Here is a 26,581-nt window from a genome sequence, read left to right on the forward strand (position 1 = left end):
GCCATCTGGGAAGCCCTAAAGGATATGTGCAATCTGTCAAAAGAGTAACAACCAGCCCCAAATGGAGCCAAGCCTTTGTGCCAAGCCCGAATCACCACCAAACTGAAACTTACTACCTGAACTTGTCTGAGTTTCAGTCTCTGGCAGGAAGATGTCAGAGTCAGTCTGGAATTTCCTGGTGGGCAGGAGGGAGTTAAAGAGCCTGAAAGGATCCCTTCCATCTCCGCGCCGCCCCCCCCCCCCAAATGAGTTAATCTGCTTCCTCTTGATGAAAGTGAAAGAGGAGAGTGAAAAAGCTGGCTTAAAATGCAACATTCAAAATACTAATATGGCAACCAGTCCCATCACTCCATGGCAAATAGATGGGGAAAAAATGGAAATCGTGGCAGACTTTATTTTGGGGGGCTCCAAAAATCACAGCAGATGATGACTGCAGCCATGAAATTAAGACACTTGCTCCTTGGAAGAAAAACTATGACTAACCTAGACAGCATATTAAAAAGCAGAGACATTACTTTGCCGACAAAGGTTCGTCTGGTCAAAGCTATGGTTTTTCCAATAGTCATGTATGGATGTGAAAGCTGAGCGCCAAAGAACTGATGCTTTTGAACTGTGGTATTGGAGGACTCTTGAGAGTCCCTTGGACTGCAAGGAGATCCAACCAGTCAATCTTAAAGGAAATCAATCCTGAATATTCATTGGAAGGACTGGTGCTGAAGCTGCAACTCCAGTACTTTGGCCATCTGATGCAAAGGGCCAACTCATTGGAAAAGACCCTGATGCTGGGAAAGATTGAAGGCAGGAGGAGAAGGGGACAACAGAGGATGAGATGGTTGGATGAATCACTGACTGGATGGACATGACTTTGAGCAACCTCTGGGAGCTGGTGATGGACAGGGAAGCCTGGCATGCTGCAGTCCATGAGGTTGCAAAGAGTCAGACATGACTGAGCAACTGAACTGAACTCTTGTTTCCCACCTTCTTTCTGCCTGTAAAAGTCCTGTCTGTGCAGCTCCTCAGACCTCCTTTCTACTTGCCATATGGGATGCTGCCCAATTCATGAATGGTTGCATAAAGCCATTAGTTTTTAATTTCAGTTGAAGTTACGTATTTTTTTTTAAAAACTGAAGGACAATTGCTTTACAGTATTACATTGGTTTCTACCAAACATCAACATGAATCAGCCATAGGTTTACCCATGTCCCCTCCCACTTGAATATCCCTCCCACATCCCCCCCACATCCCAGCCTTCTAGGTTGTTATGGAGCCCCAGTTTGAATTTTGTTTTTAACAGTCCTTAGGGAGTCCAGGGTAAGGAAGATAGTAAGCGACGATCTTAAACAAAAAACCTTCACATTACTCACATGATAGCCAGAATGCTGGAAGTTGAAGGTCTTATTCATACTTTTTTTTTTTTTCATTCATTCTTGTCCTGAATCTGAGTGCTGAGAATTTTGTGGGCTCTCAAAACTCTTAAATTGATGCTTATTATTTTTTTCCTTTATTTTTATTAGTTGGAGGCTAATTACTTTACAATATTGTAGTGGTTTTTGCCATACATTGACATGCATCAGCCATGGATTTACATGTGTTCCCCATCCTGAACATCCCCTCCCACCTCCCTCCCCATTGATGCTGATTAAAAAAAAAAAATGGGGTGTGGCTTTTGGGATTTTCATTGAGATGCTCGAGTCTACAAACCAGTTTGAGGAAATCTGACAACTATAATTTCTGATCTAAGAACTGATTGATATTAATTTTGGTAATGTTGGATTTCAGTCAGTAATGTTTTATACTTTTCATCGTATAGACCTGAATAGTGTGAAAGTTGCTCAGTCGTGTCCAGCTCTTTGCAACCCCATGGACTATACAGTCCATGGAATTCTCCAAGCCAGAATACTGGAGTGGGCAGGCGTTCCCTTCTCTAGAGGATCTTCCCAACCCAGGGATCAAACCCAGGTCTCCCGCATTGCAGGCGGATCTTTACCAGCTGAGCCACAATGAAAGCACAAGAATACTGGAGTGCATAGCCTATCCCTTCTCCAGGGGATCTTCCTGACCCAGGAATCAAACTGGCGTCTCTTGCATTGCAGACAGATTCTTTACCAGCTCAGCTACCAGGGAAGCCCCATCGGCCTAATTTTTTGTCAGATTTATCCCCCCAAAATCCATATTTCATGCTGGTTTAATTTTTAATGATCATCATGTGGGATCTTCTTATTTCTCCCACCATGAATCAAACCCTTGCCCCCTGAAGTGGGAGCATGGAGTCTTAACCACCAGACTGCCAGGGAAGTCCCACTTCATTCTTTAATGACTCAGTGGTCACTATTAACCAGGGCTGGAGTCAAGATGAACTTAAATAGTTGCTGAGGTGTTTTCTTATTACAAGGTCTCCTTAATGTGATTTAAACAGCACAACACCCCAAGCATGTGGGAGCTTAATAAACATCCTGCAATGATAATGATGATGATGTAAAACTTCTATAGGCATAAAGATCAATGACTTATGACTTATTCACCACATACCCTTTAATTTTACATTCTTAAAACACAGGTGAGACTCCTCAAATTATTTTCGCTTTTATATGCTTGGTCAACATGTTGCTATGGGATAAACTGGAGTCTACAGCTAACCACAAACAATTATTACTTCTACTATTATTAACTGATGTCCACCAATAACATTACATAACCTATACAACCAAAAAGCATCTACTTCCCAGAAGTGCAGCACACTGTTTTATGTTTCCTGTATCTCATTTATTCAATATAAAATTTTTTGATGATAAAAAACAATATTGGAATGAACACTCACCCAGAAGCTTATTATTTAGTGAAAACTATGATTTTTCTAGATAAGGGGGAGATTTGTGCTTCTTTCCGGAGATTAGGACACATTTTGCAACATATTTTGCAATTTTCTTCCCAGAAGTATGAAATTTCTAACAGAAAGATGATGAAATATATTGAACTAAGAAGCCTTAAAGTCAGGAACTAGCTTTTATTTTTTCACTATATTTCTTTCTGTATTTCTAAATAGAGCCTGGTCTTGTATCTTCATACTGTTTTACGAAACTCACATATTTGTATTTCTTTTTTTTTTTTTTTACTTTATTTTCAATTGAAGGATAACTGCTTTAGAGAATTTTGTTGTTTTCTGCCACATGTCAACATGAATCAGCTACAGGTGTACATATGTCCCCTCCCTCTTGAAAGTATTTGTGCTATTGGCTTTACAAAAGGCTTTTTTTAACTTTTCAAAAGTACTAATTTTTGGAAGATCTCCCTTACCGTGAAATAATCTGGGAACAAAACTTTTGACTTCGTCTGTGTATATTTTTGTAACAAGTTCAGTATCTTGCTCAAATAAAGGAATGAATGCAACTTTTTCTGTATTTTTTTTTTTTTTTTTTGCCCCAACACATGCAACCTGTGGGATCTTAGTTCCCTGACCAAAGCTGGAACCCCAGGCCAGCAGTGAAAATTCATAATCTTAGCCACGGAACCGCCAGGGAATTCCCTTTCATTTTTTACACTTGATTTAAAATGACTTCAAAAAGGTTTAGCTAAACATAGAAATAGCTAAACATAGATAAATATAGAAACATAGATAAACACAGAAATAGCTAAACATAGAAACATAGAAATAGCCCTCCAAAAGTTTATTTCCACCTTCATTACTTGTGATCACCAGTGGGAACAACCCCCCAGCAAGATGGTGAAACATAAAAAGAACAGAAAGGGGCATGGTCTGTATCACACTTACTTAAGACAAAAATAGAGAAGCTGATATTTCTGAGTGAAAATAGTGTAATGTATTTTGGGCTGCAGATATTCAACTTTATGCTATGAAACAAAAAATACTATTTACATAGTAAGAGGTAGTGTATGAATCTTGGCTGCTTACTATTAGAATTTGGTTAAGCTACCGGCCTTGCCAAGTCTGTCAAAGGTAATAACATCTACCCGACAAGGGGTTGTTTAGTTGATGAATCAAGCCAGGGTGGCTCTGCAGGCTACTGACGCTTACCAAGTGCTCCGCTCCTTCATTAACAGCAGATGAGGTCAGCATCTCTGACTTGGTCGGAGCAGCACAAGCGCACTTGGATGGGGTGCAGAGTTTGAGTCTTCAGCACAGGTTGGTACCAGCCAGTCATTGGTAATCGCTCGACTCTGGGTATTATTCTCACATCTCAGGGTTGCCAACTGAAAGGCACTCACTATCTGCCTCTACAAGGACGAAGTCAGGAGCCACTGCAGCCCCTGTCCTTCAACAACCCCCGCCCCCCGCAACCTCAGAGTTCAGGTCTGAGATCAGGAGTGAGGCATCTGTGTTCTGGGAAAAACCGGCAGAACAGGCCTTCATATATTCAGATAATTGTCAGATTTTACAAGCCCAAATTCTTGACTTTCCTTGTGTTTAGAAAAGCAGTGAAATCATTAAAGGGGACACCTGCTCCTCCTTACTAGCAGGAGCCTCTGCAAATTGTGCTTGACTCCACTCACTCCAGTCGCTCAGACGTGTCCAACTTTGCACGCCAGGCTTCCCTGTCCATCACCAACTCCTGGAGCTTGCTCAAACTCATGTCCATCCAGTCGGTGATGCCATCCAACCATCTCATCGTCTGCGTCCCCTTCTCCTCCTGCCTTCAATCTTTCCCAGCATCAGGGTCTTTTCCAATGACTGCTGACTCCACTAAAATAACATACAAGCCGACTTCCCCCCACCCCCACCTCTTCGGAACTGCTTCTCAGAGCTGAGTGGCTGTCATCTGGGCTATAGCTCTCATTTTGCCCCAAATAACTCACAGCTCTGTGTTGTGCAATTTTTCAGTTGACAGGGCGTATAATCAGCCCAGTTCCCAGCTCCAAACCGGAACTTGGTAGCGCCAAGTATGTTATTCTGGGCTCCACGTGGCGCTCGGAGAAGACCCTGCCTCTTTTAAGGACCAGACTGAGACAGCTCAGAACACAGTGACACCAACCCTCCAACGTGCAGCGTTTCAATCCGTGTTTGTGCGGCGAAAGAAAATGCAGCACATTCCAAGCCAAGAGCAAGCCACGATCTCTCAAAATACGGTCCCATCCCCAGTGAACTAAACATAAAGCCAGCTCAGCTCGCAGAAGGTAGCCTAGAGTACCCGCTGCCGCCAGGATGGAGACCGGCTCCCGGCGTGCCCCGCAGCCGGCGGCGCTACGGCGCCTACTTCACGACGGGGGCGGGGCCGCGGTCGTAAAGCAGCGCCGGAGGTCACGTGGGTCTGGATGCCAGGCGCCCTCGCGGCGTCTCAGGCAAGCGGGTCATGGCCGGCCCGGTGCGGGGCGCAGGGCCCAGGGCCCTGGACCTGCTTCGGGCTCTGCCTCGTGTGAGCCTGGCTAACTTGAGGCCGAACCCGGGCTCCAGGAAACCGGTAATGCTGGGGATGGAGCGGGAGTCCTGGGATCGCGGGTCTAGAGGCGCTGCGGAAACGAGGGGCCTATGAGCCCCTACTCTTGAGTAATGCGGGAAGCCTGCCCCCGTAGTCCCAGCTCTCAGGTTCGGGTTTAGAGGAGTAATCACGTTAACCTGGGCGGGGAGCGAGGTCGCAGGAAGTGCACATGGTTGCCTCATTCAATATTGGGTTAGCATGAAGTGCTTTTCCATTATGCCTTTATCTTCAGGGGAAAGATACTTTACGTTCTGCAAGTCACTGAACACAGCTAGAAAAGCTGTTATGGTCATACTGCCACCTTAAAAATCAACTCGTTGCTTTCGCGAAGTAAGAAAAATGTTTTCTTTATAATTTGGTGTCTTGACCTCAGAGCAGTTCGAATGGTGCCTGGCACGTAGTGGGTTTGGCCCGTTGCTGGCTGGCAGGATGAATGAGGGCTTTACCAACAGACACAGCGCAGAGGTAAAATACAATTTAAAAAGTGCATTTTCAGCTCATAAAACATTTTTCTCTCTTTCCAGGAAAGACGACGAAGAGGTCAGAGAAGAGGTAGGAAGTGTGGCAGGGGCCACAAGGGAGAACGTCAGAGAGGAACCCGGCCCCGGCTGGGCTTTGAAGGAGGCCAGACTCCATTTTACCTTCGAATCCCAAAATACGGGTTTAATGAAGGACACAGGTAAGTTTGCTTTGTTTGTGGGGGTTTTTTTGTTTGTTTGTTTTTTACTTTGCTTTGCTTCTTAGTGTAAAAATATGTGATTCTGAGAATCACCAAATGATAGCTTGGTAGAAATTTAAATCCACTTCTTTAAAGCAAACTTTTGCTACCGTTCCTCTGAACCATTTTTGGTAATGAAGTTTAGCCTGACTTAGTAGAGGGAAAAAGCCAGAGGTTGCACTCAGACCTGCAGAATGGAGGTAATGGTGCATTCTCTGGAGGTTTAGAATGATTTTATGTTTGAAACTCTGGCCCACTGTCATCACCCAGTAAATGGTAACTGCTCTTACTTTGAGTTCCGTTAATGCATAATTCAGAGAGTATGTTAAATTTTCCACATATTTATTTGTATAAATGAGCGAAGTAAATGTAGGAGTTTTATTTTAAACCATCTAAATTGATGCAGGAAAGCACAGGACAGAGCTCTGCGTTCATCTGGAGGTCTTACAGGAAGATAAGTCTGGCTGAGTTTTCTATCTGTTGTTACTTTTTTTGTAGCTTCAGACGCCAGTATCAGCCTTTGAGTCTCAACAGGCTTCAGTACCTGATTGACTTGGGCCGTGTTGATCCCACACAACCTATTGACTTAACCCAGCTGGTCAATGGGCGAGGTGTTACCATCCAGCCATCTAAAAGGGACTATGGAGTCCAGCTAGTAGAGGAGGTAAGTCGGAATTAGATTTTTTTTTGAGTTTCGTAGATGACTGTTTCTGATTTCCATATATTCAACACTGTGCCTCCTTTATTTTTATCTCTTTCGCGTTGTAACCATTACATAATGGTTGATTGTGTTATATTCAGTTGTGGTTTTAGAAAGCCACTGTTCCTGGTCCTGGGGTATTCTTCCTGTGTATCTGTTCAGCTTGCTCCCTCATTCTCTTTGGTTCTCTGTTCAGATACCATCTTAGTAGGAAGATCTTTTTGACTTTTTTTTTCCTTCCAAATTATTTGAGACAAATTATTTTTGTTACAGAGATGTTCTTTATAAAGGAACACTCTCATATCTTGACAGTCTGCCTTATTGTGCCCAAAAGGGTTTTTCTTTGAATATATGAACACCTGATATTTATTACCAAACAGTGCATGCATTTTTCATTGTCTTCCTCACTGTAATGTCAGTTCTTTTGAGTGCAGGTACTTTGACTCATTGCTGTATTTTCAACATTGGAAATACTGGCTTGTGATAGTCACTCAATATTTATGAAAGAAAGGGATGAATGAAATCCAGTTCTGATTGTAGGGAAGAGGTTTTCTATTTAGAGAAGTTGGCCAGGAGTTTTATTGGCAAATGAACCTGTACATTGCTAATCAGCTACTGCCCCCCACCCCCTTTTTCATCTGTGTCAATAATATAGTTGATCTCTGTGTAAGTGACTAACTTAGTGTCCACTAGAGGGAAGCATAGTTTATGGGAAAACCTTTCAGATCTTTGAAAAAGTAAACTTGTCAATAAAAGTTTTTCAAATAAATGATTTGAAGAGAGAACACCAAATACAGGATTAAACCTCAGTATTCTACTTTAGGCATATCAAGGAACATGGTTATAAAATAGCATATGGAAAAACCCATGACTTCATGAGACCTTAAACTGCACATCCCAACAGCTTTGGACATATGTCTATTAAACTAGCAGAAATCATTCTGAAATCTATTGGTTGAGTATGTACAGTTATTCATCATTTACAGCTTTGTAAACCAGTTGCCCTTTTCTGGATTTCAGATTTGCAATCAGTATTGGGTAATAAGGTGGTTTTGATCTTTTCAGCGTAAAATCACCAATTTAGGAACACGTGTCCTAAGGTAAAACAAGATAAAAGAAACTTAACTGATATAAAGAAATGCTAAACAGGCTTCTTACAGCCCTGAAAATGCTGGAATAACACCAGTGCCCAGAGTCAGGGAAATGGTTAAGTAGTCTATGGAATAGTAATGAGAAATGTCAAGTAACGTGACAAGACCTTGTTTTATTGAGTCAGAGGTCCCATTGATTGTAAAAATGCCTACCAGTATCAGAGATGGGAGAAATGTGTCTTAGAATTGATGGAATATATTGAAACTGGGAACCACCTTGTTTCAACCACATGAAAAGAGCAAAAAAATTTTTTTACCACTGCAAAAAGAATGGTAGTGCCACCACCTTTTAATTTTTGTCAGAATCTGTTTTGAAATTAGGCCTAATGAAAGTGACCAGAGACAGGACTTTAAAAAGTTCAGAACTATTTTTACTTCTGTTGTCTCTGTCTCTTTCACTCAAGAGGGCTGGTCCCCTCCAGAGCTTAGCTATTTTGTTCTTCCGTTGGCTCCAGCGTGCTTGTCCCCTGGTTTAACCATCTCTTGGCCTCTTGCTTACTTGTGGGTCAGGAAGGTAAGTTTCTGTCTGTATCACATGACATAATGTTGGGGTTAGGAATGCAGCCACTGGGACTAGGCTCCCTTGCTTTATGTTGTTGGGCAAGTTGCCCAGACTCTCTGTGCCACGGTCTATGGCATTGGTGTTGCAGTAATTCTGTTGGTTTAGAGTTGTTTTGAGGGCTGAACAATCTGCTGTTGAGGAGGTGTTGGGAATGGGTGCTTTCGATGATGCCTGCTGAATATGTAAAATGGAAGTCTTATCATCCCTGCTCTTAGGGAGTGAAAACTAGGAAAATACAGTGGCCTAAAGAAATGAGGAACGATTTGGTGGTGTTTGATGAGACCTCAAAGCAGAGGTGTTAAAGTAGGAGTCACTGTTGGGCTGTAGGCACTCCGGAGGAGAAAACAGGGCAGGGAGGAGGCCCTCGTGATGTTTGCTGGTAGCCCAGCCATCTCCTCACACACTTTGTTTTGATGGATGACAGGGCGCTGACACCTTTAAGGCAAAAGTTAACATCGAAGTTCAGCTAGCTTCTGAGCTGGCCATCGCCGCCATCGAGAAGAATGGGGGTGTCGTCACGACAGCCTTCTACGACCCGCGAAGCCTGGGTAAGCTTGTCCTCCCCGGGCCAACTGCTCACCAGGGTTTGACTTGTTCAGACACCTCGATTTCTCTTTTGGGAATTTCTGCTAGTGGTGTGGCTGGTGGGGCTATCTTCTGATACACCTCAGCCAGTATGTGATAAGATTTTTTAGAAAAAAAACCTGGGGCTTAAATACCCTCTGTTTAGAAATTCACTAATTGTTGATGACCCAGGAGTGACTTTGACCTTCAAGATGCAAATATTTGAAGATCAAGTGTTTCCATTTGTTTCCTTAAGTCAACTGAGTTAAAAAAAAAAAAGTTTTGGGGATTAAGTTCTTATCTTGGAAATACTTTAAAATTAATAGCTAAAAGAATATCATTAAGAGAAAACCAGTATATATATTGCCAGTATTTGCATCTCTCTATTAAAAATGTTTTTTAGAAATTCTGTGCAAACCCATCCCATTCTTTCTCCGTGGGCAACCCATTCCCAAGCGGATGCTCCCCCCCGAGGCACTCGTGCCCTACTACACTGATGCGAGAAACCGAGGCTACCTGGCGGATCCCGCCGGATTTCCCGAAGCAAGACTGGAGCTCGCCAAGAAGTACGGCTATATTTTACCCGACATCACCAAAGACGAACTCTTCAAAATGCTCAGTACTCGGAAGGATCCACGGCAGATTTTCTTTGGTCTGGCTCCAGGATGGGTGGTGAACATGGCAGACAAGAAGATTCTGAAACCTACGGATGAGAAGCTGCTTGAGTACTACAGCTCCTGAGCTCCGTCCAGGGGAGCCAGTGGTAGGAGGGCACCGGAAGGGGCGGTGACACGTGTTTCCCACTGCATTGGCTCAGTTTGTGGTTCTGCCACGGATGATGTTTTCTGTGTAATCATGTCTTTTTTTTTTTAATCAAAATTAAAAATACAGTAAGCAAGGGCTGCATGGAAGATGTGGATCTGTGTGTGTCTCAGCATCACGAGCTTGCTGGCACGCTGCCCAAGGGAGCAGGAGGCTCTTAGACCATTTCCCCTTGAGTTTTCCATCATCTTCCCTTTCAGGTCTTGTCTTATTGTTGCAAATCAGAATGAATGCAGATGGGTTGGGCTCACTTCATTGTCCGCTCAGTTGGGGTCCGAGGGCTGCTGGTGTACCTCTTGGTTAGCCCTGAGGAACCTCTTACCCAGAGTCAAGGCAGCAACCCTTCAACCCAGACTGATGAAGATGTTGGATGTGAGTGTAAGGCTGGTGAATAGTTTCCAAGTATTGCAGTATTTGCTGGCAAGATTGAAATGAAAATTCCAGGTGAATTCATTTTTCTCAACTCCAGCAGAGCTGTCAAAACGATCAAGCCATTAGCTTTTTTTTTCTTTGAAGAAGGTAAATGTTCTAATGATATAATTTTGCTTATTTCCTAGACTTTGAAAACCTTTGTGTTTCAGTCATTTTAAATGATTGAAGAAAACGGTCAGTGGTTATATAAGCCATTAGAACAGTTGGTAATGTGAAAATTAAACTATTAATGTAAAAGGTTCAGTGGTCAGTAAGCTTATTTAGCTTTGCAAAGATCTGTTGTCTAAACCACATGGAAGCTTAATTTATCCTGATGCAATTAAATCTTGAATAATTCATGATAATTCTTCTACAGTAGAATTAAAATGATTCCTGTTTATTTTATTTAAAAAATTTAAAAAACCTAAACAGTGCATTACTTTGTTAACTTATCTACCTCAAATATTGCTGGTCTAATATTCAATTGATGAAGTAATTTATGTACCAAGAGGATGTTTCAGTTTATCCAGGATTATTTAGTCTGGCTTGTTATTAAGCCATTTCTTAGTACCCAGAACTCATAAGAATCAGTACTAGGATTACCTTCTCTGAAAAGACACCTGTGAATTTCAGAAGATAGGCAACAATTTAAAAACATGCTTTTATTTTTCCAGGACACCCGGTGACAAGAGTTGGCAGTGTTGGGATTAGATTTGGCTCCACTGACTGGAGCCCTGGGTCCCAGTGGCTTGAATAAGATAAGGTTTCTTGTTCTCTCAAGTGAAGTGTGGCGATCACTGTAGGGTCGACTCCCAGTCCCTGACTTCCCCCAGCCCTAGAGAGAGAGGTGCATCTTTGGGACCCAAATATGACCCACACGGGGCCACTTCCCCCAAGATGAGTCTAGAAGCTGCCACACAAAACCTGCACTACACCCATCCCACTGGCCAAAGCTTGGCTACAGTCTTTTGCTAACACAAGGGTCTGAAGTCTTTTCTTCGGCCGCTTGTGTTCTCAGCTGAGCTGAAAAACCCTGTTGTGATGGGTGAATCACGAGTGGGAATGTTGGTAACCAGCAGTGGGGGTTGACGCCTCTTTGGGTTTTGACCAAACTTCAACCCTGAGGTTGATTGACTTAAGTTAGACAAACATCCAAAAAAGTGCAGAATTCTTTATTTCTGTGCTTAATAGTAGGGGTTTCCAAGGTGGCTCAGTGGTAAAGAACCTGCCTGCTAATGCAAGGAGGTGCAGGATACATGGGTTTGATTCCTGGGTCAGGAAGATCCTGCGGAGGGAGAAATCGCAACCGGTTCCAGTATTCTTGCCTGAAGAATTCCATGGACCCAGGACCCTGATTGGCTGCAGTCCATGAAGTCACAAAAGAGCATGATTGAGCACACGCAAGTATGTGTTAATGGTATATTCACTATTCTGTTCAGTGAGTTACAAAAACTTACGTTGATTAATTCATCAGTCTGGGTAAGATTGACGTTTTTAAAGGAGAGTGATGATAAAGGACCAGACACCATCTACTTTTTTCCATGCCTCCTTTTTCTAAACATTTTGACCATCAAGCTGTCTTAGGCTGCCTGTGTTAGATTCTAAAAAGTTATATTGGAATACTGTATGTGGAAGAAGAGAGGTGCTATATTGCAAAGACATGGTACACAGAAAACATGTTTTTGATGATTACAGTGATTCATTAAGAACCAGAGATAGAATACATTTTCATTTTTTAAAATCACTGGGAAAGGTCCTCAAAAACTTGGTATCATGAAAGTAGCCAATGCCTGTTTTGAAATTATGTAATACTGAAGTCTAAAAATTTGAAAGTCCATATTGTCTTACTGTTGCTGGTTCCTGACCTACTTCCCAGAGGTGAGAAAACCACTGCTTTGTTTGGAGTCTTTTTTTTTTTTTTTAATCAAAATGGCATAGATGGAAAATAAAGACAGTTAACCTTGTTACATCTAATAGTGTTTCAAAAACACTTTCCATTAGGGTAAACAACACCTTTTTTCTTTTTTTAAATTTTGAAAGTATGATAACATGTTTACAGGAGACTTGGAAAATAGAGACCAAAGTTACTTGTAATTCCACTACATAATTATGATTTTTTTTAGTAGATTTTTAGTTTTGATGTCACACTCTCAAAAATAGACCTGAAAAGCACTATGAACCAATTCAACATAATTAAGGTTTGTATAGTTTTCATACAACAGTAGGATACAAATTTGAAGTTTCCATAGACTATAAGCTAGGAGACAGTGGAACATATCTGGGGACATAAACCAAGGTGCATAAGTTTCATAGTCTAAAAGTATTGAGACATTACAGTCCGTTCTCTTGTCATTGTGGAATTGTGTTAGAAATCAATATCAAAAGTCACTTGAAAATAACCCACATATTTTCAAGTGCAATGTGACCTTTACCGAGAGAGATACTTGACTCAGCCGTTGAAAGCCTCAGTGAATTTAGACTGAAAAAAACAGGGTGATTGTGGAGAAGAAAGCATTTAAATGAGAAATTAATATCAAACTTCAAAAACCCCATGTATTTGGAAATTAAATGTCCACTCTAAATGATGTCTACTCTTACTAACTAAGCTATTCACATAGGCCTCCCTGGTGGCACAGATGGTGAAGACTTCACCTCTAATATGGGAGACCTGGGTTCAATCCCTGGGTCAGGAAGATCTGGAGAAGGAAATGGCAACCTGCTCCAGTGTTCTTGCCTGGAGAATCCCATGGTCAGAGGAGCCTGGCCAGCCACAGTTCATGAGGTCGCACAAAGTCGGACAGGACTGAGCGACTAACAAGCCGTTCACACAGGGTCCGTTAGACGAGTCCCTTCACCTTCCTGGCTGAACTGTGGTGACACGTACTGTTTGTGTAGCACAGGCTCAAATACCAGGCTGATTGAGCTGTTGTCTTGGGCTGAGGAAGGCTTGTATGACCTCAGCCTTTTGTGCAGAAATGAACTTCCTTACATTTAAGCACATCCTGTCCTGTGTCCGTCTGGAGTGGACCACTTGTCTCTGCAGAGCGTGGACCTCGCTGTGGGTGGGCTACTACCACCGCCCGCCCCCACCCCCAGACGTGCTGCTGGAGCTTGTCCCGTGATTCAGTTCACAGCCGAGTTGGAGGGGCCCCGACAGGCAGTTCTTCAGGAGATGTGAGGGGGGCGGTCATCACGGGCAGGTGGACGATGGGACCTCACTCTCCAGCCCCAGGAAGTACTCAGGAGGCACTTAGGAGTGTCCCCCGCGCCCAGTCAGTGACTCAGCTACCCGGAGCCGCAGTAAGAGTGGAGGAGGAGGCGGGCAGACACCAGGCCTGCTGAAGCTGGTGGTCTCGGGCCTTCCAGGTGGAGGGAAGTCGGGAGAGAACGATAAAGGGAAGAGTGAAAACAGGAAACAGGTGCCTGGTGATGCGTCACGCCGGGGATCACTTGCTCGGGGCATGGGGCTTAGTCACAAACAGCTGTATCCTGGCCTTAATCTCATAGTCTTGCAGCTCATTCTCAGCCAGTGCAGGCACGTTCCACAGAGTCCGTCCACTCTGCCCTCATCGAGGTCAGTGGAGAGACTGGAGCCGCATTATGTAACAGTGCTGTGTGCCAGGTCATTTCCAAGGCAGCAGATCTAAGTAGGAAAGCCACACGCCCTCCGTCTACATGCCAGTCCTGCCTGGTGTGACTTCAGCCTGTTCTCAGCGGACGTGGCCTGTGCGTGTCTGCAGAGAAGTCTTGAGTTGATATGGGTTAGAAAAGATCTTTTAGTGCTTGAAAGTAATTACTGTGGATTGCTTTGGCTTATTTTCCTTTTCTTTGGCCGTGCCTCTTGGCATGGGGGTTCTTAGTTCCCCGACCAGAGATCGAACCCACGCCTCTTGGCAGTGAGAGCATGGAGTCCTAACCACTGGACCGTCAGGGATTTCCCCTCTTTTCCCTTTTTAATGTCCCTTTGTTCTTTGGGTTGTGGGTAGACTCTGCAGTGGCAGGGCAAGCGTCCGGCAGCAGCAGCAGGTCTGCTGAGCGTGTGTCAGAACGAAGCACGCTCCCTGGCGTCAGTGAGTGCACACGCTGTGCTGTGTCGGGGGCTGGCTATGGCGTGCGTGGCACAGCCTTGCCTCTGTAAACCTCGGTGCTGATCTAGGCTTTCACGGTAGCCGGCTGACCTGCAACACCCACTCCTTCTGTCTCCTTCATTCACTGGGTTACCTGGGCAGGAGACTCACCCGGTTACCTGGGCAGAGGCTCCAGGCGCAGAGGCCAGTGTGCAGACTGGTCAGGAGAATTTCCCTGGGCTCAGAATCTAGCATTAATGTGACCTCTGCTTAACCTTTCTGAGCCTCCACTTCACCATCTGAAAAATGCGGGATAATGACAGATCCTAACATATCCGGTGATGGTGGGGACTGAGAGAAATCAGCGTGTGAAGCACTTACCGCTGTGCCTGGCACTTACCGCTGTGCCTGGCACAGAAGTGCCTCTAAGTGTTGATGAATTAAGCATCTTACGTGGCCCACCTCTTATGTGATTGTTTATTGTTCAGTCACTCAGTCATGTCCAGCTCTTTTGTGACTCCTTGGACTGTAGCCCACAAGGCTCCTCTGTCCATGGGGTTTTCCAGGCAAGAATACTGGAGTGGGTTGCCATTTCCTTCTCCAGGGGATCTTCCTGACCCAGGGATCAAACCTTACTCTCCTGAATTGCAGACAGATTCTTTACCTCTGTGCTTCCGGGGAAGCCCTGTGTATATCTTATAATTTATAAACATCAAAGTAATTTTAATTTCTTTTATATAAATATATTACTGAGTCATTCACTTCTCCAGGGGATCTTCCTGACCCGCTCACTCGGCCAAAGGGCACAGATCAGACTGCACTTGACCTTCTAACCCACGCTTCTCCGTGCTGGCCACCACAGAGGATGTATTGACACTTGAGTTTCCCCAGATGTGAAATGGGAAATGCATTTGCTGCACAGAGCAGTTGTCAGCATTTCTGGCTCAGGATTTAAGTTCCTTGTGAATTACAGAGTAACCTGGGTACTGTTGGAAGAAATCAAGAAATACTAGGTTTTACCTTCTGGTCTCTTATCTCATAAATAAATTTGAATGCTACTAGTATAGGTTTTGTGAGGTTGCATGTTTTTGTTTTTGTTTTGTTTTTGAGGTTGCATGTTTTAAATAATTACTTTCACATTGAAAGCAAAATGAAAAGGTTTTTAAAGAGGAAGTTTTTCTGTTCGTTTGAGCTCTAGACACTTGCATCTTTCAAAGAATAAATCCTTTTGAGACCAAAAGGCAAAACCTGGTGGGGTAAGTGGGTTGGGATAAGACGTCTGCCATCCACTAAGCCTAAGCCCCAGTGCACGCTTTCGTCAGAGAGCCTGGCAGCGTTCACTGCTCTGAATCAATCACAGAAGTAGCCATGATCTTGCTAATCCTTGTAAATCCAGGCTCAAAGCATTGTACAGTCCCTCTGCAGGAAAGGGATTCTCGTCTCCAGTGGGAGAAGCCAGTCGGGAGCGGTTTGTGTGTTGTGTCAGTGTGTTCAGGTCTCTCCTCCGACGTGCTCACAGCTTTGTGTATCCCATCTGCCTTCTTCCCACAGCTGTGGTTGTTCTGTCACCCAGTCGTGTCCAACTCTTTGTGACCCCATGGACTGCAGCACACCAGGCTTCCCTGTCCTTCACCATCTCCCAGAGCTTGCTCAAACTCATGTCCATTGAGTCGGTGATGCCATCCAACCGTCTCATCCTCTGTCATCCTCTTCTCCTCCCGCCTTCAATCTTTCCCAGAATCAGGGTCTTTGCTAATGAGTTGGCTCTTCGCATCAGGTAGCCAAAGTCCACAGCTGTGGACTTCCTGGCAAAACTTTCCACAGGGCCCTTTCCACTGTAGAGTCAACTCTATCCTCCTCCTCTGTGGCCTGGCTGATGCCTGTGTCTCTCCAATAAGAACTGCTGATGTCTTTTCCTAAGAACTCTAGCTTATCGAGACATGAGTTATGTCCAGTAAAGGTGTTCAGGTGTCCAACTGAGTTGTGACACATTTATATGCTCAATTACCCTCTCCAGGGTTACCTCCTGTCCGTTTCTAGTCAGTTCCTTCCCCCATAGCCTAACATCTGGCAACCGGTGATCTGACTTCTGTCCCCGTGATTTTGCCTTTTCCAGAATTTCCCTCCTGGGCTTTGGAGCATCCTGAGTGTGGCTTTCTTCACTTGGCACAAGGCCTGTGGAGGGCTTAGCTGTGCCGCTGTCTCTGCAGGTAGTTCTGCCCTTTGATTGCTGAGTGCCGCTCCATTTCGTGGCTGTGCCACAGCCTGCCACCATCATGATAAGCTTCAGACCTCTGCACACCCACGTGCCTATAAGTAGTGCGTTCTTTCCCACTGCAGCACACATGTTCCATTACACAACCTGCTCACTCATCCACCTGGAGAAGGGTAATTGCCTCCTTTATAGTTTTTGTCTGTTACAAATCAAGCTGCCACGAACATTTGTGTACCAGTCTCTGGGTGTGCACTCCTTTGTTCATGGGTAAACGCCTACATCACATACCAGGCTGTTGTCTAAAGTCATTTAACCATTTTTCATCCCCCTCCCACCCCTGAGCAAGATCCCATGTACTCCTTGTTCTCACCAGCACTTGCAAGGCCAGCTTGTTCAGTTCTGACTCTTGTAATAGGTCTTATGGAATTAAAGAAACCTCAGCTGTTTTCTTGAGTGTTTTCATCATCAGTTGATGTTGAATTTTGTGCATTTCTTTTTCTGTGTCTTCGAGATGATCATGTGGTTTTTGTATTTTATTCTGTTTTGGGGGTGTTGCATTGATTTTCAGATATATTGAACATGCTTTGCAGATCATTGATAAACCCCACTTGCTTTTTTGTTCTTAGATTTGGTTTGCTAGTATTTTGTTCATGATTTTTGTGATGTCTTGGTCTGGCTTGGTATCAGTGTAATACTGGGCAAATAGAATGATTTGAAAGTATTTCCTCCTTGTCTTTTTTTTTTTTTTTGAAGAATCTATGAAGAATTAGGCTCCAGCCCAACCCTCTGGGGACTCTGGTCCTGAGCCCAGTCCCTCTGTGGAGTCACATTGACTGGAACTAAATTCACCCCCTGGTGTCGGAAAGAGAGCCGTCCTAACGCATCCGAAATGCTCACATCTCCGGTAATGGAGGGAAGAGATCCAGAGAAAGCCCAGATGCTCCCGAGTATTGTTTGAAGTTGGAGAAGCTGCTGTCAGAGCCCGTGCCTTGCTTCCACGTGGGCCCCTGGTGTGCACCCGTGGCTGTGGTCTCTGAGACACGGTGTGTGTCCAGACCTGGGAGAGGTTGCTGCAGACCTCACACACATACCACACACACCACACATGTACCACACACATATATACCCCCCCACATATACACACCCCCCACATATACATCCCCCCACATACACACCCCCCATATACACACCCCCCACATATACACCCCTCCACATATACACCCCACATATACACCCCCCACATATACACACCCCCATATACACACCCCCACATACACCCTCTACACATACACACCCCCCACATATACACCCCTCACATATATACACCCCCCACATATACACCCCCCACATATACACCCCCCCACATATGCACACCCCCTCACATATGCACACCCCCTCACATATACACACCTCCCACATATACACACCTCCCACATATATACACCTCCCACATATACACACCCCCTCACATATACACACCCCCTCACATATACATACCCCCCACATATACACCCCCCACATATACACACACACACCATACATACACACGCACCACACACACACACACCACACATACACCCACACCACCATATACACCCACACATACACACCACACATATACACCCACACATACACACCACACATATACACACACACCACACATGTCCCACACACACCATACATATACACACACACCACACACACACACACCACACATACACATCCCCCCACCTATATGCACACATGCACCACACACATACACACCACACATATACACGCATACCACACATATATACCCACACATGCACACCACACATACACACACACACCCCACACATATACACACCACCCGTCCCACACACACCATACATATACACACACCACACACATACACACACACCACACATACACACACCCCCCACCTATATGCGCACATACATACCACACATATACACACATACCACACATACACACACACACCACACATATACACATACCGCACACACCACACACACCACACATATACACCCCCCCATCCTTAGCCATCAGAAATGAGGCAAGGCTGCCACCTAGTGACCACATGTGAGACTGCAGGCATCTCCAGGTGTGACCTCGGTCCTCCTTAGTTAGGATGTACTCATGCTCGGTACGTTCAGCACACCTGAAGCATTCACACAGCAGACACAACGCTAGGCACTGGGGCCACTACAGTGAGAAAGGTGGAGTGATTGACCCACACAGACCAGTAGAAGGGAACGAGGAGCTAAGGGAAGGAGTAAGGAAATCACAGAGCCCGAGTGCCGCGCGTAGCCTGCTCCCAACACTCTGGTTCATCCTCAGTTTTAAAGGAATTGAGACCTGCATGTGGGCACAGCAAACCCAAGTTCTTCCTTGGCTGCAGTTGGTGACAAAGGAAGAGGAGGAGGAGGGTGAAAGGAAGGGGGAACCAAACCCAAAGTAGCTGCAAAGGATCCACTCTGATTCTCTCAGCTCTCCCCAAGACCCCGTAAAGCTTGAGGTGTCCGCTTGCCCATTTCCAGCACTGACATTCATAGCACCTCCTAACATGTTAAGGGTACAGAATAGACAAACTCTTAATTTCTGGGACTATATATCCTCACACACGTTTGAAAGCTGGCTGCAGACTACCTAAGAGAGATGTCCCAGGCAGTATGTGCTCACAGGCTGGGGTTACACGTGGTTGCAAAGTGTTTTAAAGCCACAGGTTTTGGATGAGGTGGTCCCGTGGGGGCTGCTTCCCTAGGGGGCTTTAAAACTCAAACCTCATCGGCTTCCCCTGCAAGACAGCAAGAGCATGATCCTTTCCTCCAACAGCTGTGGTGCTGGTGAGAGAGATGTGCATCCTTGGCAGGTGGTGGGCAGAGTGGAGGTCCAGGAAGCCGGGGAGCTTGTTATCCTCGTGAAGACACCGTGTGGATGGCTTCAGGGAGGGTGGGCCCAGTGACACAGCAGAATCTCAGGGTGCACACTCGCTGGGTCCACACCTGCCAGAAGGGGTTCATTGTGTGCCCACCTGCTTTAGTTCCCTCATCTGGAAAATTCATCTCCCAAGACCAGTGGGCTGGGCACCTGCTATAATTCAGCCGATGACAGCTGCCAGGGAGGTGAAACAGAACACAGAAAGACTGCTTTCAGAGCTGCTCACGGTAAGGCAGTGGGCACAGGAGCAAGTGAACTCATTCTAAATGTTGTACAGTACGTCTCCTACACACGAACCTTCAAGTTTCAAACTTTCAAAGATGCAAACGTGCCCCTGTATGCCACTGTTGTACTGTACTTTTCAAGGGCCTTATACTGTAAAGGGCCTTGAAATGTTTATTTTTTATGTTTGTTTTTGAGTATTATTTGTGTGGAAAAATCTTATAAACCTGTTACAGTACAGTACTATATAACCAATTGTGCTGGTTGGGTACTGGGTTAACATTGTTGGACTTATGAATATCCTCTCAGAATGGAACTTGTTCATATGTAGGGGACATGTGGTATTAACAAAATATGGGTTGAGCATTAATGGGAATTCAGTTAGGGCAATTAGCTTTTCTGCAATTAGTAATCAACGTCACCAGTTCAACTATACAGTGCCTTTTGTAAAAAATGGAGGAAATGAGTCTGACTTAGGAATTTTTACCATGTGAAAAGGTCTTTGTGAAGTGTTAGTCTCTTGGTCATGTCTGACTCTTTGTGACCCCATGGACTGTTGCCCACCAGGCTCATCTGTCCATGGAATTCTCCAGGCAAGAATACTGGAGTGGGCTGCCATTCCCTTCTCCAGGGGATCTTCCCTACCCAAGGACTGAACCCCTGTCTGCCACATTGCAGGCAAATTCTTTACCATCTGAGCCACCAGGGAAGTCCTTACATATAGTTACAACCTTCTAATTCTTTTTAGACAACTAGACATCATCAAATTCATGGAAGTTCCATGAACCAGCAGTACTGGCATCCCCAGGGAGCTCATTAGCTATTTACAATCTCCAGTCCTCACCTTTCAGCTGAGTAAGAGTCTTCCTTTTAACAAGATCCCAGATAATTTCTGTACATCTTCAAGTTTGAGAAGCTCTGGTACCAGATATGGAGCTTGCATGTTGCAGTATCTCATCTCGACCACTAAGAGGAGCCAGCTCCTCAAGTTTTTTATACTTAAGGGTGACAAAACTCAGAGCATAGTTTTTGTGCTGGTTTTTTTTTTTTTGTAATAATGTTCTTTTCCTTTACTGAAATAATGTTTTGCTTTTTAAATGAAGAGAAAACAAATATAATAGCAAAAAATTATGTACAACATATAAAGTTATATTTGAGGAATAATTGTGGAGAAGGAATATTTTGAAGTCTAAAACATTTTAGAAAGAATGTTTGCTCTAAAAGTCCAGGCAAATATCTGAAAATGACATGGCATTGTTGTATGATAGGTTGGAATGGAGCTACAATAAAAATAGGTATAGTAAATTGAAGAACTTAGGCTTTTAACTACAGGTGTATGTGTGTGTGTGTGAGTGTGTTTGTGTGTAGTTTATTTCAAGAAGTACATCCATCAGAGAAATGTGAAAAAAAAATGTAAGAAGAAGGATGGCGTCATTTTATCAAGACATAAATAAACCATGGTGAACCTTTAACCCGTGAAGCCTCCTCATCAAAGACTTTTAGTCAAGGTCACCAGTAAAAATGAACTTCCCGCTTCTTTCCTTCAGAATAAACAAAGAAATTTATAAATTGAGATTCCAGGCTTACCAGCTCCGGGGACTCTGTGGCTGGGCTAAGTGGCAGAGAGGAAGCATAAAGCAGCCGCTTGCCCTGCACTCCTGGGCCACCCTGTGATGGGAGCCCAGCCCTCTGGGCAGAGCTAAGCCCCCTGGGAGCTCCTTGGAGCACTTTTCTTCTCCACCTCAAGGTTTCAGGAGCAGGTTCCATGGAGAGAGGTTCCCAGCTCTGTGGGCCCAATTGCCCTGGAGAGTTGAGAGGCTCTCTTCTATCAGCATCACTGACTCAGTGGACATGAACCTGAGTGCAGGCCTGGCCTGCTGCACTCCATGGGGTTGCAGAGTTGGACACAATGAGCAACTGAACAACAACAATTTCTATCGGTGACTGGTCCTCCTTCAGTCCAAGCGGATATTCTCCCCTTTGCTGCTGGGGTAAGATACAAATGAAGCTGGATCCCCCAACTTGATAGAGAAAGGAGAAATTCAGAGTTGTTCATGACTGCATGACGCCTGCAGCATCTCACCAACGATGCAATAAAAACCAAAGAACCTGGGGTCTGTGGGCGAGTGTGGAGCTGGCTCTCTCTGACTCTGTGCTGGAACTGCATCTGGGCACAGCTGGGTGGTATTTACTGAAATGCAAAATCCTCATGTTTTGGGCTCAAAGCCACATCCTAAGCTATCAGTGGCGTTGGAACACTTGAAACCTGACATCTGATGCTGACCTGTGGATGCTTTGTTGTGCAGTCAGTCGTGTCCAACTCTTTGTGACCCCGTGGACTGCAGCACGCCAGACTCCTCTGTCCTCCACTGTCTCCTGGAGTTTGCTCAGATTCATGTCCATTGAATCAGTGATGCCGTTTAACCATCTCGTCCTCTGTCACCCCCTTCTCCTCCTGCTTTCAATCTTTCCCAGTATCAGGATCCTTTCTAATGAGTCGCCTCTTCACATCAGGTGGCCAAAGTATTGGAACTTCAGCTTCAGCATCAGTCCTTCCAGTGAAATTCAGGGTTGATTGCCTTTAGGATTGACTGGTTCTATCTCCTTGCAGTCCAAGGGACTCTCAAGAGTCTTCTCCAGCACAATTAGAAAGCATCAATTCCTTGGCCCTCAGGCTTCTTTATGATCTGACTCTCATATCCATACATGACTACTGGAAAAACCATAGCTTTGACGAGACAGACCTTTGTTGGCAAAGTAATATCTCTGCTTTTTAATATGCTGTCTATGTTTGTCATAGCTTTCATTTCAAGGGAAGGCAAGTGCCCCTCTTCCCCTTCCTCTTCCTGGGTGCCTGCCACCCAGGCCTGTGCTGTTGATTCTCATTTTACAGACAAAACAAAGAGTTTTGGTCCCTGTAGCTGATGACTCATCAAATCAGGATTTCAAAGTATTTCCCTTAGAAACACCAAATTGCACCAAAGGCAAATGCAAGGGGGAGGGACTGATGGTTGTAAAGGGTCAAAGGTCTTCTATTTTTCACAAAGGATCATGAAATGATGGCTTTTCTAGTGGGGCATCAGCTGCCTCCCCCTGGCCCCCGGTCACTCATGCAGTAGGCATCGGGCACCGGAAGAGGGTGTCCTGGCCCTTGTTCCACTGGCCCCTCCAAGGGCCCCACCCAGGGGAGGGCCTTTCCCATCCCCCAATCCGCTTGCACATGGGGGAAAGGCGTGTCACGGTCAGAAATAGGATTCAGTGTTCCGAGTCCCTTATCACACAAAAGAAAACCATCAAGGCTGTTCTGGGCTCCCAAGAACATACGTAATCACCGAGCTAAGCTGAAATAATTAGAGATGGAAAAAACTGTATGTAGATACTTGTGCAGACCCGTAAAGAACGTGCCTCCCTTGCTGGGATGTCTCTGAGCTGATCTGAGTGCTGGCTGCTGGTTACACATCTTGAACTTCATCCCAAGGACAGCAGACCTCATGCTACCTGGCAGAGCTGAAGAAATATATATATATATATATATATATATATATACACACACACACATATATATATGTATATATATATATACACACACACATATATATATGTATATATATATATACACACACACACATATATATGTATATATATATATATACACACACACATATATATATGTATATATTTCAAATTTTTTTCCTTAGAGGTTATTATAAAATATTGAGTACCGTTCCCGGTTGCTGCAAGTTTTTTGCTTAAAAGCAGAAAAGAACTAGGCTTCCCTGGTGGCTCAGTGGTAAAGAGTCCACCTGCCAAGGCAGGAGACAGAGGTTCAATCCCTGGTCCAGCAAGATCCCACGTGCCGCGGAGCAACTAAGCCCGTGTGCCACGACTACTGAACCTGTGTCTAGAGCCCGTGAGCTGCAACAAGAAAAACCACCGCATTGAGAAGCCGGAGCACCAGCTAGAGAGTGGCCCCCAGTTTCCACCACTAGAGAAAAGCCTGGGCAGCAACGAAGACCCAGCACAGCCAAGACTAAATAAATAAATAAAATTATTTTAGAAATTTTTTTTTAAAAAGCAGAAAAGAACTGATGTCTATTGAGTGCTGACAGTGTACCAGGACTGGGCTCCGTAAAGAAGTGAGCTCGAGGTCACGACCCTCAGCTGGGGTCCAGCAGGAATGTCACTCCTTGCTGGGACCCGAGGCACCGCCTGGCCAGCGTTTAGAATCCGGCTGTGGTCGCCGGGCCAGTCTTGCTGCGCATGCTCACATGTGTTCCTGGTGGCCTGGAGGGTATACAAACCCTCGCTGTCTCAGGGGGTGAACGGGTTGAGGGTCACTTGGAAAGGCCCGTGGCTGTGCTCTGGAAGCTCGACACCTCTGGGAGATCAAGAAAGCAGCAGTAAGAAAGTGACGCTTGGAGGAGGGCTGTCTGAGGCTTGTCGCAAGTCCAGGAGGAGACGGAGCAGAAGTGCTCTGCGGAAATAGTGCTGGAGCTGCAGTGCCCGGGGTGACAACGACCAGGCCGTCAGGCCATGGGGAAGGTGGAGAGCTGGGCTCTGAACTGAGAAAGGTCTAGATGTCTCCTTCTTCATCAACTCAATGCACATGAGTTTGAGCAAACTCCAGGAGATAATGAAGGATGGAGGAAACTGGTGTGCTGCAGTCCATGGGGGTCACAAAGAGTCAGACAGGACTGAGCGACTGAACAACAACAGAAGTCTCCTAATTAATTTATTTTTCCTTTCTATGCCTGTATAAGAGTGGGATAGTAAAAGCCTGCATCTTAGAAGATCTAAGATGGATTCTTTACAAAATATAAAATCAGAAATTGGAACAATGAGAAAGCACTGGGTCCCAGTGTTTTTTTTTCCTGCTTAGTGGCTCATAAAATAGCACACCTTACAATTGGCAACGTTGTAGGCTCATTGCAATGTATTTTTTTTTTTTCTATTTTTTTTTTTTTTTAATTTTTATTTTTTTTTTCCCCAGTGGGTTTTGTCATACATTGATATGCATCAGCCATGGATTTACATGTATTCCCAATCCCGATCCCCCCTCCCACCTCCCTCTCCACCCGATTCCTCTGGGTCTTCCCAGTGCACCAGGCCGGAGCACTTGTCTCATGCATCCCACCTGGGCTGGTGATCTGTTTCACCATAGATAGTATACATGCTGTTCTTTTGAAATATCCCACCCTCACATTCTCCCACAAAGTTCAAAAGTCTGTTCTGTATTTCTGTGTCTCTTTTTCTGTTTTGCATATAGGGTTATCGTTATCACCTTTCTAAATTCCATATATATGTGTTAGTATGCTGTAATGTTCTTTATCTTTCTGGCTTACTTCACTCTGTATAATGGGCTCCAGCTTCATCCATCTCATTAGGACTGGTTCAAATGAATTCTTTTTAATGGCTGAGTAATATTCCATGGTGTATATGTACCACAGCTTCCTTATCCATTCATCTGCTGATGGGCATCTAGGTTGCTTCCATGTCCTGGCTATTATAAACAGTGCTGCGATGAACATTGGGGTGCACGTGTCTCTTTCAGATCTGGTTTCCTCAGTGTGTATGCCCAGGAGTGGGATTGCTGGGTCATATGGCTGCAATGTATTTTTAAGGTTATTTACATAGGACGATTTGAGGCACAGAGAAGTTAAGCAACGAGCTCCGGGCTGCACAGCTCGTTGGTGGTGGTGGTCGCTTGGTCATGTGATCTGTGAGCCCGTGGACTGCAGCCTGCCGGGCTCTTCTGTCCATGGCCCAGGCAAGAACACTGGAGTGGGTTGCCATTTCCTCCATCGGGTCTTCCCAACAAAACAACCTGCCTCCAGGCTAGCCCACTGTGTGGGGTGGTATGTGTGCTATGGTCCTGCTGAGCGTTTGGCCGGCCTCCCCCTGCCCGGCTTGTCTTTGTTCCTACCGGTCGTCTGAACCCGGTTCTCCGGGTAGGCTGAGCCTGAATCTGCCAGGATCAGCTTCTCCTGCTGGTGGAAATGTCTTGACATGACGGCTGGTGTGGATTCACCTGGACTGATCAGGCCCTGTGGGCACGGGGAGTAAGAACTGGGTTAGCGTACCCTTTGGCTTTTGTCTTCTCTTCAAGTTCTGTGTCTTGGGGATGCCATCAGGCCTTACGTGTTTCCCACTGAGATGCACCCCAGCTTTTTCTGTACCTTTCCCCCTCGTGTTCCTTAAGTTTGCAAAAATCCATGCCGTCACGGTGCCCAGACTGCATATGTGCCTGGAGAGCACACAGTGTTTCTCTGTTTATAATTGTTCACTGGGCGTCTCCCTGCCCCTTTAGGTCAAGGTCATGGGGATAGAGTCTGGGCTGTCTTAGGCCTGCTACCAGATGAGCGCTCAGAAACTATATGCGCGACCCGAACTTTTAGAGCCGAGGGCCTCAGCCCCCCTCGATCATTGTTGCTGATGCACAGACGCTGGGCAGGCTGGGGTCTGGGGCGATGACGCACCTGATCCTGTCACCGCGGGGGAGGGGCTGTCCTCCCTGGGACCCAGATGACATCACCCCCAGCTCCCAGTTCCGTCCGCCAGGCCTGGGTCTCTGTCTGGGCCCCATTGTATACATCCTTCCTGAATATTCTATAGAGAAGAAGTCAGTGCCAATTTATTAGAGCCAAACAGACGTGTTTGTAAACGTCACTTCACCATGGTTCAGCCGTGGGTTAGGAGGCTGCCTGGGAGGAAGCTGAACAATGGGTGAGTCGAGGTTGAACCCAGGCACCCCGGGCAGGAGCAGGGCTGAGCAAGAAG

At 45.3% G+C, this 26,581-nt stretch overlaps 1 protein-coding gene across 1 annotated transcript; it reads left to right on the top strand.

Annotated features, from left to right (window-relative positions):
* Positions 1–5,242: 5,242 nt before the first annotated feature.
* Positions 5,243–10,027, top strand: MRPL15 (mitochondrial ribosomal protein L15). The gene is made up of 5 exons (XM_043483899.1): positions 5,243–5,414; positions 5,957–6,111; positions 6,649–6,814; positions 8,988–9,111; positions 9,531–10,027. The coding sequence occupies exons 1-5, from the start codon at positions 5,307–5,309 to the stop codon at positions 9,866–9,868; spliced, it is 891 nt and encodes a 296-aa protein (XP_043339834.1). The 5' UTR covers positions 5,243–5,306; the 3' UTR covers positions 9,869–10,027.
* Positions 10,028–26,581: the final 16,554 nt, after the last annotated feature.

The sequence above is a fragment of the Cervus canadensis genome, chromosome 12 (genome assembly GCF_019320065.1).
Source record: "Cervus canadensis isolate Bull #8, Minnesota chromosome 12, ASM1932006v1, whole genome shotgun sequence".
Classification (NCBI taxonomy): domain Eukaryota; kingdom Metazoa; phylum Chordata; class Mammalia; order Artiodactyla; family Cervidae; genus Cervus; species Cervus canadensis.